The sequence below is a fragment of the Poecilia reticulata genome, linkage group LG6 (genome assembly GCF_000633615.1).
Source record: "Poecilia reticulata strain Guanapo linkage group LG6, Guppy_female_1.0+MT, whole genome shotgun sequence".
NCBI lineage: Eukaryota > Metazoa > Chordata > Actinopteri > Cyprinodontiformes > Poeciliidae > Poecilia > Poecilia reticulata.
In genome coordinates this window covers 12,432,853-12,450,127 of record NC_024336.1, presented here as the reverse complement: position 1 = coordinate 12,450,127, position 17,275 = coordinate 12,432,853, and the positions used below count along the sequence as shown (strand labels likewise).

Sequence of the window (17,275 nt, the reverse complement as noted above, 5' to 3'; positions counted from 1 at the left end):
TCTGTAGTTCTTGAGATACATTCAATTCATTTTGGGCATGTTATTTTCAGCCATATTGCTCAAAAGGAGGCCATGTTCCGGAGAGGTTAAAGAAAGGTAAGCTCCATGGACGTGATGCTAGCAAAGCTAGCTGTACTGACTGATGTTGAATCTGCGATGAGAAAAAGTTGTCACTCATGCGCTGAATTATTGAGTGGAGGTGTTGACTGAGGTGTCGCATATATGGGACAACGCTGGTACCAAAGTCTGTATTGATATGACATTCAGGAACGATCCGATTCTTCTGGATGGATCTTTATCAATTAAATTTATTTCAGCTCTAAGTATTTAATATCTAGGTGTTTTATGGGAATGTGGATCTTTCAGATCAATTTGAGAAGCAATTTTGATAGGTAAAACTAAATGTTTTGTGTCACGTAGCACGAGGTGCTGGTCTTGACTTGGTCTTCTTGGGTAGGTGGTCTTGACTACAATTCTGCTATGTGGCTCCTTAGTTCCATGTCCTCTCCCACCCACCTTCTTTCCATCCCCTTTCTGTTGAATTTCTTTCAAAATAAATGCCACCAGTGGCAAAATAAAAAGTGAAGTTCATGCTGTTAGGACAGGAGACAAGATGTTTCCATCCCTGAAATTAGGATGCATAGAATCACATATCTAAGTCTAAACTATGTTACAGAGAGTAAACATAATAAAAACATGCTTTATCTGTGACATTGTTCATTAAATGGTACATTTCTAATGTATTAAAATTAAATACGATCGGTACACTTAATTATATTAGCGATTAGGTAATCCATTCAGCAAGTACTTTTACTTTTAATACTTAAGTGTTTTTAAAAGCCAGTACTTTTGTACTTTTACTTAAGTACAAATGTTAATGTGGTAGTTTTACTTTTACTTGAGTACATTTTTGTCTGTGTATTTGTACTTTTACTTAAGTACATTTTTTGAGTACTTTCTCCACCACTGGTAGTTAGTTTATTGCCATGGATGGCATAGTTACTTTGAAAGAGTAATTTGATCACTCAATGAAAAATTCATCAGATAGAAAACGTGCATCTCTTTTCCCTCCATCGTTTATGTTTGTGTCGCTGGTGTTACATATGAAACGTATCTCCCCAAGGAATAAGAAGAAAGCAACAATATGTGTTTTCTAAAAATAATCACAAATATGTAACTTGGATACCTAATTTTAATCTGATTATTGGATTGTAAATAGTAACACGTTGGATTACTCGTTACAAGGGGTCAGATTAGAGTAACACGTTGATGACACCATTGTTCGACATTTTTGCTCAAGCTATTTACGGATCTTTCACGTTTCCGATATGTGTCCCCCCCCCCAATGATAAACTTGTTCCTACGCCCTTGGAAGTATGTCACCACTACTCGTGACATATAGGCTATTGCTACTAATGCTAGCATGGAGGCGCGTGGGAATTGCGCTCTGTGAGGCGGGAACTCGTTAACAGGCTATGTAGTATGAAACGCCGCTAAATGGCTACCACTGGAGGTTCAATGGTTCCTAAAACAGCATGAATTAGTAAAGGTACGTTTTTGACGAGGGAATAATATTTGAAAGGCGACATTGTACAGCTCACAGTTTACTATTTGATGCCTGGACAAGATTATAGCATTATGCTAATTCACGTCTGCCGTTCTCTGACAGGTTAAAAAAAATGGATAACATGCTTTAAAGTTCAAATAAGTAGACAAACTTGTGGCAAATTCTAAAAGTGGGTTATTATATAGCTTCCTACTATTTACTTGTTGTTTCCACTGGAGGTTCAACGGTTCCTAAAACAGCATGAATTAGTAAAGATACGTTTCAGTTATAATATGTGGAAAAACCCCCAACAGTTTAAGAGACATGAATACTTTTGGAAAGACATTTAAATAAAACCTCAACTTTAAATGAGAGGAAAGCATTTTTATTAGATACAATGTTTACTATTGAAATACAAAAGGGACCAAGTCTTTTCCCAGAACAATTCATCCATGTCGAACAAAATGACGAAAAAAATAAAATCTTGTATCAGCCACTTATTTAGTGGGAAAAAAAACAATTAGAAATTTGCAATTATTTAGAAAAAAAAAATACTTACAAAAGTTACATCTCAGTTGAGGTTTGTAAACACTACATTAAATACACATGCTTTTTAATATAGGAAATGTGAGAAATGTACAGCGGTGAGGCAATAATTTACATGTCTGCAAGTTCTAACAAGCAAAACAGACAAAAATGGCCTACAATGAAGTCAGAGAACAGTGATTGCTATGAATTATTGGAAAGCTTTGATTGCTAAGAAAATATGTATTTTCTCATTTAAAAAAAGAAAAATCCACTCAGCAGAACTGATGGCATAAAACAAAGCAACACAGAGCAGATCAGACTGTCTGCTTCTAAATGATTGAATCAGAATGGACTGTATGAGCTGCTGTCAGTGTAACTGGGAATATTTCATATTTTTCCATAATCCAGCCAAAGTTGCTTCAAAAAGCGGTGAAATGATGTGTAAAAATGAATAAACATAATCAGAAAAATCTATCCTAAAGTAAAAAAAAAAATCGCATTAGAGTCTGAAACTACATCAAAGCTCTGCTAATTCTGCTTTCTGTTGCCAAGTTACATTCATGTAAAACCCCCACAGAGCAGAGTGAGTTTGCGGACTGATTCAAAATCAATATTTACAGTAATGTCCACGTTGAAGCAAATACAACAAAACACGGCTTATTTTCCATAATTCTGCCGATTCTGAGACAAAACACAAGTTAGATCAATGACAAAACAAAACACTTCATCTCTGTTATATTCAGGATCCACCTGCAGAGTGGACAAACACCCTGCTCCCACATGGAACCGGCCTGTCTCTCACTCTCTCACACACACACACGCACACACAAACATAAGAGCATTGTCAGAAAAAGCGTTGAAACAACATATACAAAGCAGAGGCATGCTGAAATGGACATTGTTAATCTTCATTTGTGTCTTCCTCTCTAGTTTTCATTTGATGAGTGACTTTCCCCTCAGCTGCTCTTTTCACATGCACGCGCACACACACACAGCTGGACGTCGTCACTTGGCTGCAGACGCAGAAACCAGAAACTACGGTGAGCGTTGAATTGAGCTCAGTCTGCCTTTTAGTTGTTTCCCTGGAAGGTTCCGCGGGCGGCAGCGGACGCTGCTCCGGTGGCTGCCGTCTGGAAGCCCTTGCTGGTGACCACGCCCTGGGAGAACTCCTGCTGGGCCTTCTGGAAACTGGCTCCGGTGCGGCGGTACAGGCTGTGGACCTGAGAACGGGAGAGGTATGGCATTAATATTGTAACTATGCAACAGAAAACCTGCATCAAATCCTCTCCTCAGACTCTTCATTTATCGTATCGCTAATCATTTATCATGAAAAATTTCTTGCCATGACGTTTGATTTATCGTTTTCATAAAAAAWTTTTTTTAAATATTAGTAAATCTGAAAATATGATTAACTATAGTCTCTATGTGCAGTTTAACTGGCGTCTTTAAGTTTCAAATAAGAACAGAATTTGTTTGTTGAGCGATGAATGATGTGGTTTGCAGTCCCATCCAGACAGATTCCTAAAAAAAAGAATTTGTTTTAGTCATGCCTTATTGCATTAGCACTGGACAATATCACGATAAAATTCTAAGTCCGTATCGCCCGTCCCCCTTTCCAATCTGTGGAATGAGGCAGCGGGGAGTGTTTGTGTTGGAGGACAGAGATTTCAGCTATTGACAAAAGCTAATGTTTCTATAGAAACCACCATGGAAAATTATGGATCTGTTTAATCTTTTCACGACTTTTTCATGATGCTGTTTGTTCACCAATGTTTGTCAGAATAAATCGCATTCAATCTTTTGAAGATTTTTTTTCTGGCATTTTTTTTGTTGTTTTTTAGATTTGTTGAAGTTCTCCATGTTGCCAAAAGTAATATTAAATCTGCGCCTGTCCAAATATATGTTATAAAAACATGTGGTTATCGTATGGTGGCCTAATTCTTCTCACCTGACTGGAAGTTGTCAAACAATGGAAAGAAATGAAACAAAAAACAAATCCTTCTGCGAATTGAGCCTTCATTCACACAGCAGGAATATGGGACACAAATTTTGTTTTGCCCGTACGCGACCATTACCCGACTTTTTCATAACAGTCCGAACAACCCAATTTCGATCTTTTGACCCCCTCCAAAACATCCGATTTGAGCCAAATCCATGTGGTACTAAATCGGTTATGTATTCAAAGCGTTTGCAGTCTGAACAGTCATGACGCATTTCATCCAACTGTGACGTTGCACATAATAGTTGGACAATTGTAATGTTCAAAGAAAACATGGCTGAAATGATAAAGCAGAGCTGTCTAAACTAAACCGAGGTCTTACCATCTTCATCAGGATGACGGACATCACGGCCCCGATCGTGAAGAGGCAGGCCACGATGATCATGATGCCTCCCACTGCCTTTTTGCCTTTGCCGATCTCAGTGAAGGCAGAAATCCAACCGCTGGATCAACCAACCAAACAAACAGCTGTTATGTCTTAAGCTTCGCTTTTAACACAGAAACACATAAACAAGCAGTACATATCTTAAACGTGTGTTATCTTAGGCTGTATTTATATATATTTTTAAAAAGTTGCAATTACCCCACAAAAAAATTATACAAAATAGTAAAAAGACCATCAATTTAATCAGATTTTAAGACATTGGCAGTAAAGAAACAAAAAAGGTGGAATATTAAAAATGTTGGGGGTTTTAGAGTTAATTTCAAGTGAAAAACCTTGAAAATGTATCCAATTAGTCAACCTGGTGTGCACATTGCAGGCTGTAGTGACAGAAATACAATCGACGTGAAAATTAAACACTAGGACGTTTGACAGACATCATTAAAAACAGACTAAGGACGAAGATGTAGAGAAGCAATTTTGGCAAATTATGGGTTTGTAAAGTAATATTTAATTTTTGCTTTCTTTTTGTAATGTTGGTAATTTGCCAAAATAAAGTGAAGCAAACTGAGCTGATTTACAGTGAAAATAAAAAGAAAATGTCAGAAAAAAACAAAAACTCATCCATAAGAAACAAAACTTTCATATCCAGTTTGAAGAGAGGAAGGAAGAATCAAACACTACAATGTGCATTTTGGTCCAGAACGTGGAATCCAAACATGTCCCAAGTTTTTACGGCACAGAAACTCCCAAAAATAAATAAAACACACAAAGAAGCAGCAGAAACTTACAGGGTGACCAGGAGACACAGAGACTGAAGAAAGAAAAGAGTCTGTCAGAAAACATAAAATAACAAGGTGAGGAAGAGGAGGGAGAAGACAACGAGGAGGGACAAATGGTTGAATTGGAGTTAGTCAGAAAACCATTAAAACATGTTTAATGCAGCAATTAAACTTAATTTGATTTTATACCTTTGAGTTATATGAATCTGTGTGAACATAAAACCAGAACTAATACTCTTGTCTTCTGAACATTTGGTGAAATCTTGTATTATCAAGAAAAAACACTCAAAAAACAGTCAATTTGATGATTATTTATTTTTAAAAGCTTTATAAACCTGGCAGATGTTGGAATAAACAAATGAGAGAATCTCAACAGCTGCGGTGTTCGGTCAGAATATAATCTATACACGTTTTACATTATTTTGGTAATTGATTGTTGTATCAATTATTTTAACGATTAATCAATCAATCTGATTTTAAAAATTATGCAGGTTTTTCATTTAAGCCTTTTTTATATACAAAATTAAAAATACATAGAGATGTAAATAAATAATTAAATTCCTTGTTTAGCTGAGAAAATAAACATTTTATTGCCTGAAACAGCAATAACAGTTTTCCTTTAGTGAACGATTAATCGTTTGTAGGAAAGGTAGCCCCTGCAGCTAAAACACTCTTAACATCGACATGTGAAACGCTCGGCCCTTTCTGCTTCATTTAATGTCAATAAAATGTAGAGCTAACAGGTTTTTAATGACCGACAGCAAAATGTGCTCAATAGAAGATTTTATTTACTGAATTTGAAAAGGGTGAAGCTAAAATTACTGAGAGGAGTTCTGGGTAGAGAGCGTTTACAGACAAAAAAGTTTTTTTTTAATCTTAAATGCAAAATGTAGACATTTTTGAACTGTTTTGGCTTCATTACTACTCTGAGTTTGTTGTTAAGTCTTTATGCTCCAGTTAACGATTAATCGATTGATAAATTAGGTGACGATTAATTCACTAACCAATTAATCACAACTAATGATTTTAGCACCAATTCGTTTCAATGACTCGTACAAAAAATTCACCTAATTTCAAAAAGGTCCAACATACTCAGCTTTAAGCTTTTATTTTGTCAATTCAAAATCTTTCAGGATAAGAATTAAACGTTGCAGTTTTCATGAAAGTTGTGTTTGTAAAGCTAAATTAGTAATTTAATTTACCCTGAACATGACTTCTGTGCAGCAGCCATGAAAATGTTTCATCAGTTTCATCTGACTATAATTGTGGTTTTCGCAGTTTCTCACCTGTTTCCCCAGTAGGGGATGCCCACAGCCTGGATGATGACGACGGCCACATGGCAGAAAAACACAAAAAAGAAGAAGAAGAAGTTGAAGGAACTGTCGCTCCTAAACGAGAAGACATAAAAAAGAAAAAAAAAAAGTTATCTTAAATCTTAGTGCTTTGCGTTCAGAAGACAAGTTAAGACACATTATTTTACTTATTACATGAGCAAAATACAGGAATGTAGCCTAGAAGGACCTCAAACATTTTATACCAAAAACTCAAATGKTTAGCCTGAGAGAAAATTTTTGCAAGGGGAAAAAATAAACTACACATAAAAGATTAAATAGTCCTGCCACGATAAAAAATGAGATCTGTGATTAAGGAACTTAATTTAAGATACATGAATTTAATACTAAAAGGTTTTTAAATTACATGAATTTAGGAGTTTTAAGGCTTAAGATACACAAATTTAATACTTTTTAAGGATGCGTCGACATCTGCGACAGACAGATCGTGGTTTGATACTCCAACATGTTGGAAGTCTGTAACCTCCTGGCGAGAGATTCTGAGAAATCCTGCCGTTCTTCTGCGTTGTTGATATTACGGATAACCTCAGGGTTTCCCGTACCAGTGGTTAAGCTTACCTGAAGGCCTTGTAGACTGGCCGGTACCAGCAGAGGAAGGAGCAGGGCGTGAAGAGAACGACCCAGAGGATGGAGAGGCCGAAGTCGACGCCATGATTCCCATCATCGATGAAGTAGGCCAGACACGCCAGCAGGTTGAGGAACAGAGTCACAGAGTAAACTAGAGGAAACAGGCAGCAAGGTGAGCAAACAATGAACACGTAAAACATTCAGCATCAACACACCAGGACACATTTCTACAATGAGTGACTCCACATACATAAGGGACTTTATGATGCTTCTTTTTTTTTTTTTAAACCAGAACCTTTGTATTCCGTTTCTAATGCGCCTGTAAATCTGACGCACAAGCGACATCCGCCAACAACAGCGATGGACGACAAACAATTTTCACTTCTTGGCCCGCTGGACGTTCATTTATGCTTCAAATGTCAGCGTCCACAGTGCACATTCTAAAGAAGCTTTTTTTTTTTTCAAATTAGTTCCATGAGTAAAAAACTGAAGCTGAATGAGTATATTAACACTTTGCACCAATCTGATGGTTGGACAACCTAAATAACAGATTAAAAACACTAAATATCTTTGCTGTTGAGCTCATACTTCTATTTATTCAATAATTTAGCATAAAAAAAGTGGTTTGGAATTGAAAACGTTGCTTATTTTTGTTGATTTCTTTGATTAAAATAGGTATAATTTATTACAGACCCTAAATTATTAACTAATCGAGCCTCACCATTAATAAAAACAAAACACTTACACATCCAGAGGTAGTACATCATTTTGCAGACTCTCTGGTACTCAGCAGGGATTTCCTCTGAGAAGTCCTGATAGAAACAAGGTTGGATGGGGAAGAACTTGGGAAGCGGAGGCCAGTTGTTCTCTTTACCTGTCGACACAGAATAACGTCAGTCTAACCAGCAGACACAAACTCAACACAAAGCTGCACTGAGTAGCCTTTGTACCAGATACTCCTTTTACTTTTACTGGAGCAAAAACATGTTGCAAGTACTGCTACTGTCACTAGAGGACAATGTCAGACTCCTCTACCAATCCCTGTTTTTTTAAAAACCCATTTAAACGCTTCACATTCCTGCAGGACATATTTTAAACACTAGAGGGTGCAAACCTTAAGATTGGCAAACCCAAAAAGCTTTGTACAGAAAAACTAATAGCAGCATTCAGTCAACAGACATGGAATAGTGGCGACTATGACAGGGTAATAGGGCTGAAAAAGGAAAAGAAAAAAGAAAAAGGAGGACATTTCAGGCAAAACAAAAAAAATTGAAACTTTGAGATTTATTTCCAAAGATCTAACGTTTTCAACTTTTGAAGCTAACAATATTTCCAAAAGTCAAACATTTTTGACATTTGGAAACTAAAATTTGCAACACCTTTCCAAAATTTTTTTTCTTTTCTTTTTTTTTTTGCAGAAAATGTCTCCCATTTCTTTTTACTTCTTAGATCTACGATGGCCCTAATACGCCGTCGTCTTAAACAGGTGGATTATTTATTCTGTTCCTTATGTCTAAGTGGGAACTTCAGGCGAGTACAGCGCTGCTCAGAGGGCAGCTTTTCATATCCTGAGCTCAGGTATGAAAGTTATCTCAAGCATCCTCTCTGCAGCAGAATTCAGACGCTGCACAACGTCTTCCTGTCTCGGTAAACTGCACTGCTTGCGATGCTGCTGTGGGGAGGCTGTGTCTGTAAGGACCTGTGGGGGCCCGGTTCTGCAGCGCCTGCTCCCTGCGGTCCAGTTCGGCTGCTTTCCTCTCCAGCTCCTCCTGCTGCCTCAGCAGGTTGGCCTGAGCTGCGGCGGCGGATGCCTGGCGGAAATGGAGACAGAAAGGAAGAAAGACAAACACAAAGGGGCTTAAAATCTTGACTCTACAAACACGACAAGAGGCAAAAAGGAAAAGTGGATTTTGGTAACAATTGAGGGCTTTTGCAGCTTGTGTGTGAAATTTCACATGCATCTGGTGCAAACAGGAGGTTTTACAAGCAACAATGTGAAACTGATGATTGACTTGTCATGCAGACCTGTGTAATGATTCAGAACCGTCTTAGTCAGAGGGAAGAACTGAGAAATGAAACTAAAGGCAGCACATCTTGGTAGGCAGCTGAGGTCGTGTTAATGGAATATTTTCCGTATTTTACTGTTTTGTTTTAGGTTTTTTTAAACGGGAACATTTGAAGCCCGTCCGTCATTCAACAGGACGGGCTTCAATGGTGCACATGAGCAGACATTACAGACTTTACGCAAACAGTAAAGAGCAACTAAAACCAATCAATAAAAAAAATCCATTCTGAATATCATCTCATGGACTCTGAACTAAAAGCATCTTTCTGACAGCGTGTTGAAGAGTTATAGACCGTCTGGTTCAGAACGCTTTCCAAACCTTTGGTTGAAATGGTTTTTAATTCCAGTCTCCATTACAGACCAGAGAAAACTACAGAGAATGCAACGTTGTGTTAATCCATTTGAGCAACCGCCAGTTTATCTTGAGGAAATAAATGAAGGCGCAGAAGTTAATTAGACCATAACAAGTGCAGTGCGCTGCACAATTGATCCAACATATCAATATAATAAATAAGTATCTATATCAGATCAATACTAGTGTGGTAAGATTGGTACTTTATTTTCAGATTCCCTTTATATTTCATTTTATCTTTGTGTTGTAGCTTAAAAAGCAAGATCATTTAGATTTTTTCTCAAATTGTAATGTTATTTTTACTTTGTTCATTTAGGGAAAAAGAAAAATCAGTTTTGTTGCTTTTTTTGTTTAAATCATTTCCCCCAACAACATTCCACTGAATGTTTTTTTAAATTATTATTTTTTGTTTGTTTTAAAACCTAAAAACAGAAATAAAATGTTGGTTCTTTAAAAATGACCATAAATCTCTGATAGCAGATATAAAAAAAAACATTTAAAATGGCTCTCTGTTTTGTAATGGTTGCAAACTTTTACAAACTAAAAGGTTTGTAAAATTTTACAAATGTTTACTTATGTTTACAAACTTTTAATTTGGTTTACAAACATTAGTTAAGGTTTACAAAGAGTTACTGTGTTTACCAGAGTAATATTATACTAACACACAACCTTTACTTTGTTTGTAAAGGTTTATTAAACCCTTGTAAACCTTTAAAATGGGTTTTCAAACCTTTATAAACTAATTTTTGTAAACTTTGCTTTACAAACCTCTACTTTGGTAAACTAAGGTTTACTTGGATTGTAACCTGCAGCCCTGACAAGCTACATATGGAGTTTCTGATTATAAAGTGAGATGTTGTTCACATCATCTCACCATTACTGTTTTGCTACACCATGTTCCCTCTGTTCACTTTATTGTGTCCAGTGTTTGTTTTGTGAAAAAGCTGAAGCAGCTGCACAAAACAATTAGAGTGTTAATGAACAGAAGGCGAAACGTGAACAGGAACAGGACTGAGGGAAGTCGGCCAGCTCCAACTAAAGCGTGTCCTCACCTGTGGACTGGGTTCTGTGGACGGCTGCAACACGGCCGGCTGGTAGGGGGAAGTGGAGGCTGAGGTTGTCTGAGCGCCGGCAAAGTCCTGACCAAAAAAATAAATAAATAAATCAGATGATAAAATATAAACAGCTGATGCAAAGAGAAAAGATTATAGCCAAGGGATGGGATGAAAAAAAGTTTGAAAGTGAAGGCAAATATAAGGAAGAACCAGAGAAGAGGAGGAAGAAAAGAGAAGCTCATTTTACTGAATGATGAGGAAACGCGAAGTCAAGCAAATTCAAAAATAAGAAACAGAATGTTGAAAAATAATCTGAACAAAAAGGCATAGAAATGTAAAACGGATCAATGATTTTTACTCTTTCGGGTTTCAGAAGGCTGGAGAGTATTTTCAGGAATTATAGAATTTAAATCATACAAAATTTCATACATTATTTTAGTGTACACAATTTTAAGAAAAACTTCATAATACATTCTATTTCCGTTCATTCTACAGCCATAAAGACACATTTCCTTACAGTAAATTATGAACAGAATATAGAAAATGATTTCAACTCCTCCATGACTGTATTTGGATACGAAACAATCAAAATGGAGGAGGAGCAATTATCTCATTGTTACCACATTTTTACTTACAGTCATCTAGTCTTAACTTTTAGGGGACATTTTTTTTAAAACTTCACAAAACTAAAAAAAAAAGATGTCTTACACTGGACGGGGGGAAGGGGTTATACTGGTCAACCGGTTCAATGCTGGAGTTTGTCACCTGAGTGACTGAAGGATCCTGAAAAACACATGAAGAGACGTCACTTCGTATCAATAACAGATACACAAAACTGATCACTGTGCTGTGCAATCACCAAATAGATCCGACTAGAGCAGGCTTGACTGGAACAATCATACTGAAAGTATGATGCCAAAAAGATGAAAAAACGACATATTTTTACATCATATTTTGAGGGGAAAACACCAAATGGCAGATTGATTTCCATTTGTGACCAGGCCATAAAGTAAATCAGAGTCTCTTGCTGTTGTAGCCTGAACCTGTAGAGGCTCAGATCAATCATTAGCTTTGGCAGAAGTATCGGTAATCATTAAATGGCTTTTGTTTCAGGGTTGGACAAACGCAAAACAAGGGGTTGAAAGGCCCTTCGTCTGAGTTGGAGAAAATTTTAAGCAGTTAGTGGATCATTTAAGTTTGAATTTGGTGCCATTTCTGGAACAAACACAAGAAATATATATATATATATATATACATATATATATATATATTTATTTATTTATTAGAGATGTGCCGATCAGGTTTTTTCCTGTCGATTTTGATTCCGATCACCCATGAGGGTCGATCACGGCCGATCACCAATACCAATCACATAATTATAATTTTTTTAATCATGAGCACTACCGGTTACATTATGTGGAAAAAGGAAGCATGAATTCACCTTAATTTAGACAAAAACTTGTTTTTAATAACTTTTTCCAAGAAGAAAACTAAACAAAACAGACATTATGCAAATTGTACTACTATCGGTAAGAGTGATAACATATGAAGGCTCTGAAGAGGCTAAATAATGCAAAGAGTCAAAATAAAACCTCTCAACATTGCCAAAAATTCAAGTATAAAAATTAACATTCAAAGGATCCATTACAATAAACAATCCAGAGTTACTGAATGAAAACTTCCTGTTAGCATGGCGGCTAGCTGATTACTGCTAGTTCTGAGTGGCTGTTTCTGACTGAGCGGAGTAATTATGTAGAACAGGGAGGAGATCGATTATTTTTTCAAAGATTATCTGTCTCATGTTAGGACAGCGAAATTTTTAATATGTATGTGAAATGTATTTTTTTAAGTTAGACGCTGCAGCTTCAAACAGAGGTTCGGTGTGAGAGTCACTACCAGGTGAAGCAGAAACAGCGCTCCATCTGTGAAATATTACTACCTGTAGTGGCGGTTCAACAGCGAGAACAGAACCAGCGTCTTACATCGCAGCTCAAAGACTTAAATAATGTTGCGAATAATTTTGCGGGTTATTTGTTTAGCTTACTGACCGTCATGCTAATAATCCGGGTGAGTGTTTGTAGCTGTGCGCTGCTTTACCTGCTATCTGATTGCTCCATATGTCTTTTTTACTACAGTGAGCCTCGATATAGCCAAACTCCGTTAAGTATGACATTGTTTTATGCCATATTAGATCCGTTGTGTTGATGCATTTCTACGTGCTTCACCCCATGTGCTTCAATTTTACGCAAACTTCCCCATTCACTCTCAGAGAGTTCAAGTTCCACATCGCTTAGGATTTGTTGCTGCGCGTTTGCGCAGTGTGAAGGAAAGAGGAGACCAGCTGCACAGGCAGGCTGCGAAATGAGAAGCAAGTGATCAGTTTGTGTGATCGGCAATAAGAGACCGTGATCGGCGATCACCGATCATACACTTTGTCACGGAAATCGGCCGATTATGATCGGTGGCCGATTATGATCGGCACACCTCTAATATATATATATAAACAAACTACAGGTTTTTGTTAATTATTTTTGCTTAATTTTTTTAAGTTAATGTGAAATGTTGTGTTTCTCATTTGTTTCTGCATTTAAAACTTTTTTTCCCATAATTCAAGCTTGAGACTAAAAGTGACGTTTGAATTGTATTGCAAAATAAGCGATACAATGTTTTCTTATTTTAAAAAAAGAACTGAATTGTTTTTACTAGCATTTTTTACTAGCTTAAGTTGCTATCACAGTACGGGACAATTTTTTTATTTGTTTACTAGATTAATCGTCAAAATAAATCAATCAATCAAAACAATCGCTTACAACAGAGTTACTATATGACGCGGTGGTTTATTCGATATTTTGCTTATGTGTATGTATCAAAAATCTACAAATTATGTCCTATTATAAAACAATAGTATTTGTCAGCTGTCCAAATAATTATTTGATTTTCTGTTTTAAATTACAAAAATTCAATCATTTGATGAAACTCTGGTATTTTTTATTCAAGATCCACATCCTGTGATAATCTCATTATGGATCCAAAATTATTCATATGAAGAATGCTTCTGCTGTGACCCTGTGACCTCTGATATTCTGGAGGAGTTGGGGAGTTTAAATGTTCTCGACACTCCCAGTTAGTCACACCCATAAAACTCACGCTATGACGTGTTGATGATGGAGCCGTTAATCTGACTCGGGGCTTACCACAGTGTATGATCAGCCTGGTGGGCCACCAGGCTTTACCTGCTCCCCCACCAGGCTAAGGTTTGTTTGTTTCATATAGGCTTGTTTGTTTGTTTGTTTCATATAGGCTTGTTTGTTTGTTTCATATAGGCTTGTTTAGACACCAGTAACAGTGACAGCAGAGGCGAGTTAACGAATGTCTTTGGTGAAACAGTAACATAGTTTGGTGAGTATGTGAACATAGAGAGACTGAGGTCAGGTGTCTTTTTTATTCACTGGATCTACGCAACAACCGTCTGTTTTTACTGCTCTACACACTAAGCAAATAATGCGACAACTATATGGATAAAGCATGAGAAAAATGTTAACACTTTAAATTAGCTAATCTTATTTTCAAATTTCCTGTCAGCTTTAAATATTTTTCAATTCAAAAACACGGTGTGCTGCTGGATGGCCGCCTATGGCCTGGCTTAGCAAGTTTTCTGCTTAGTGTTAAAAAAAAACCTTTTTAAAATCACATTTCACAAAGAAAACATGTCAAAATAACTGCTTAAATCCAGTCATGTTACAACGGCAGCGTCACACTTTATGACGTCCATAAAGTGGAGGGCGGCTGTGATGTCAGCGGTGACCTGTGTTTGTGGATGGGTGGAGAAGCGGCTGAATAAACAGCGGCCAGCGTAGGTCCTTGAATTACTGAAACGGTACATTTATACAAGCTATGTTATGCTTTTATATTGTCTTCCATTAACATTTTACCTGAGAAAGTCCACATTTCTATCCCTTAAAGCCTAAAACTAGTCATGCGATTCCACCATTGCTCGACTGCTGTAGGTTTACAGCATAAAGACGTAAATAACAGAGATATCCTAGTGAAGTTCTGAACAGCCACACCCTGATTATAAGCATTATCAAAACCATTCCTGCTTCCTGGTGCGGGGATGTTTGGATATCAGCCCGTCTCGTTCGAGGAGAGATTTTTGTATTTTAGCATACAGAGAAGTTGCAGTCTTTGCAGTCTGTCGGGGTTTTTTGTTGTCGTTTTTACATGCCTCACATTAGTCCTCATTTAAAGAAGATTGGCTACCGTTTTCATCTGGTTCCTCCCAGTTTCCGTCTGAGCGCTGTAATCACACAACAAGAGCACRTCCAGTTTCTTTATGTTTTTCTTTCTACTTCAATACCATTTAACACAGTTTGTTCTGTTGATAACGGCTCTAAAATACAGCATTTACACAATATAAGTAATTGACTCTAATTTTGGTAATGATTTTATACTTTTAGTTTTATTTACTGGTAAAAGCTTGAAAACTTTTACCTTAATCTGTTAGCTCTCAGCTTGAATTCGGCTTATTCTGGAATTGTTACATATTTTTTCATCTAATTCATGTTAAGATCATTTTACATAGACACTTTGGTCCAAAAATGAAAGGCTCTCTCTCTAAAAAAAAAAAAGAAGAAGCCAAACAATGTTGTGTTTTGCGTTTTACTTTTGCCACACTCCCATCTGCATGATGCTCCAAACACATGGAGAGAAAGACGAACTGCCCCCGTTCCTGATGGGAATGTTTACAGGTGTGTCGGCTGCAGCGAGCTGTGAGCTCATGCTTAGAGTCACATGGCCAGTGAGTGACGTGTCGGCTTGTCTTGCGTTTTATTCATTATTCACACATTTCTGAGAAGGAAAATTAATGTAGAAGATAACAGAAACTGAACCCTACCCTGAAAAAAAAATGAAAATGAAGCAGAGCCTTCAGGATGTTTCAAAGCGTTTATGTGATTATTGCTGCCTAAAATGACGGATTTTATGGTAGCTTTTTCAACAAAGTTGTGCTTTTTTTTTTTTTGCTTTATTTTTGCAGTGACAGGATTTAAAAATAGCTAATATTCAAAGTTTAAATTACATTCTCTTACTGAAATGGCTTACAAATAAAATTATGTTCTGAGGAGTTGTCAAAGTGCAAAAGAAGAATTCAGTATTTGTCATGTTAATGTTTAGCGCAGTGGCATCCAAACTTTTTGCCATTCGGGTCAAAATTGTTACATTTTTTTCTGAACATATTACTAACTAATATACTACACAGACAATATTTTTAATAAAGCAAAATAGTCTGAAGTTTGCGGAAAAGGAAACTGTATGTGTCTCAAAGAGTTCCTGCGTTAAAAACCTTTGAAAACCTTTTTTGGGGTTTATCATCTTCATTTTTTCTGTGATCATGGACCGAATGTTTATTCTCAACCTGAATAACCTATACACATGAATATACCAACATTTAATTATTATGTTTYGAGTAGTGAATTAACCTGCATGATACATCCTGTTTGTTATGAACTCGCTTCATGGAGCAAATGAGCATTAGGAGCTAGGCTGAAAATAAACAAATTTTAAAATGTTCCCCCCAAAAAGTCTATAAAGCTACAAATATTTATAGAATTTGACTTGAAAATAAAGAGTAATAGTGGCAATGAATTTTAAAATAGCCTGACACACATTCTTGGTTGGCTACAGTTTAACTTCCTGAAAGTCAACTCCGAGGGTAAACCGCCTTCTCCGGCAATGTACCGCGCTGATTGGCTAAGCAACTGTCAATCCTCCGGGGTTGGCCAATGGCTTTCCAGAAGCGGGGAAATACGTTCCTCCCCCCCCTCACCCACCCAGCTACTGCTGCGTTTCCTGGCGTGCTGGCAGCCTTGTAACGAAAGAGCTCCCTGCAACCGCCCCCGACAGCACTTCATCTAGCAACAAGTAATTAAACCGCTTACTTACATTGAATGGGTTAATGTTGCTGGGTTCCGCGAAGGGGTTGGTATCAAACTCCGACATTTTGGAAGAATGGCGAGGCGTTTATCCTCTGGAAAAAAGTCAACAACAAACTCTTCTCTGTCGCTTCAGAATCTGCCCGTCTTACCCACTTCCTCGAATGAACTTGAAGGCGCAGGCGCACTGAGATTTCGGCATAATGACGTGTCCCGCGTCATGTGTCATAAGTGCGTCTCCTTAAAAATACTGATAAAGATAAATAAGTGCAGTTCTTTATTGTTCTAAATATTTGTTCAACTAATGTATTCTTAAGAAATAAAGAATATTTGTTTGTCTTTCGAGTGTGCACCAGTGACTACTATTACGGTAAAATGGAAGATATTTACACAATTTTGATTTGACTGACTTTTAGATTTCTTAATAAATATGTAAACCTAACAAAGATGACGCTGATCAGTCTTACTCTGATGAAAGGACAAATACGTGAAAAAAACAAAGTAGAAATTTAAGCAAAAATGACAAAGACTTAAAATGTTTGGCCATCATGTGTCAGTAAAACTCTTTCGCTGTTCCTTGGTACTTTGATAGGGGGAGTGTCACCTGAACCTGTAACATCAACCCTGTTTATTTGTTGGATAAAGTCATCGTTAAAAGGGAGTGATTATTATATTGGTTAAGCTGTCTAAACATACAGCCAGGGGTGAAAGTAGTTT

The 17,275-nt window shown here is 37.0% G+C and overlaps 1 protein-coding gene across 2 annotated transcripts; it reads right to left on the bottom strand.

Moving 5' to 3' along the window:
• Window positions 1-1,909: 1,909 nt before the first annotated feature.
• Window positions 1,910-16,753, bottom strand: scamp2 (secretory carrier membrane protein 2). Of its 2 annotated transcripts, XR_533894.2 has the most exons (10): window positions 16,569-16,753; window positions 11,337-11,411; window positions 10,626-10,712; window positions 8,856-8,967; window positions 7,902-8,030; window positions 7,148-7,307; window positions 6,524-6,625; window positions 5,247-5,287; window positions 4,396-4,516; window positions 3,206-3,294 (listed from the first exon to the last, which is right to left on the bottom strand). XR_533894.2 is itself a non-coding variant. In XM_008411225.2 (9 exons), exons 1-9 carry the CDS (start codon window positions 16,623-16,625, stop codon window positions 3,145-3,147), a joined length of 993 nt encoding a protein of 330 aa, XP_008409447.1. In that variant the 5' UTR covers window positions 16,626-16,751; the 3' UTR covers window positions 1,910-3,144. The 2 variants fall into 2 exon arrangements, 1 of the variants encoding a protein (XP_008409447.1); XM_008411225.2 differs by lacking the exon at window positions 5,247-5,287 and having other exon boundaries at window positions 1,910-3,294; window positions 16,569-16,751.
• Window positions 16,754-17,275: the final 522 nt, after the last annotated feature.

Coding starts and splice junctions, on each gene's coding strand:
- scamp2 (XM_008411225.2), bottom strand. CDS start 16,625: ATGTCGGAGTTTGATACCAACCCCTTCGCGGAACCCAGCAACATTAAC. Junction 11,412..16,568: donor GCAACATTAACCCATTCAAT/GTAAGTAAGCGG, acceptor TGTGTTTTTCAG/GATCCTTCAGTCACTCAGGT. Junction 3,295..4,395: donor CCGTCATCCTGATGAAGATG/GTAAGACCTCGG, acceptor TCCCGTTCTCAG/GTCCACAGCCTGTACCGCCG.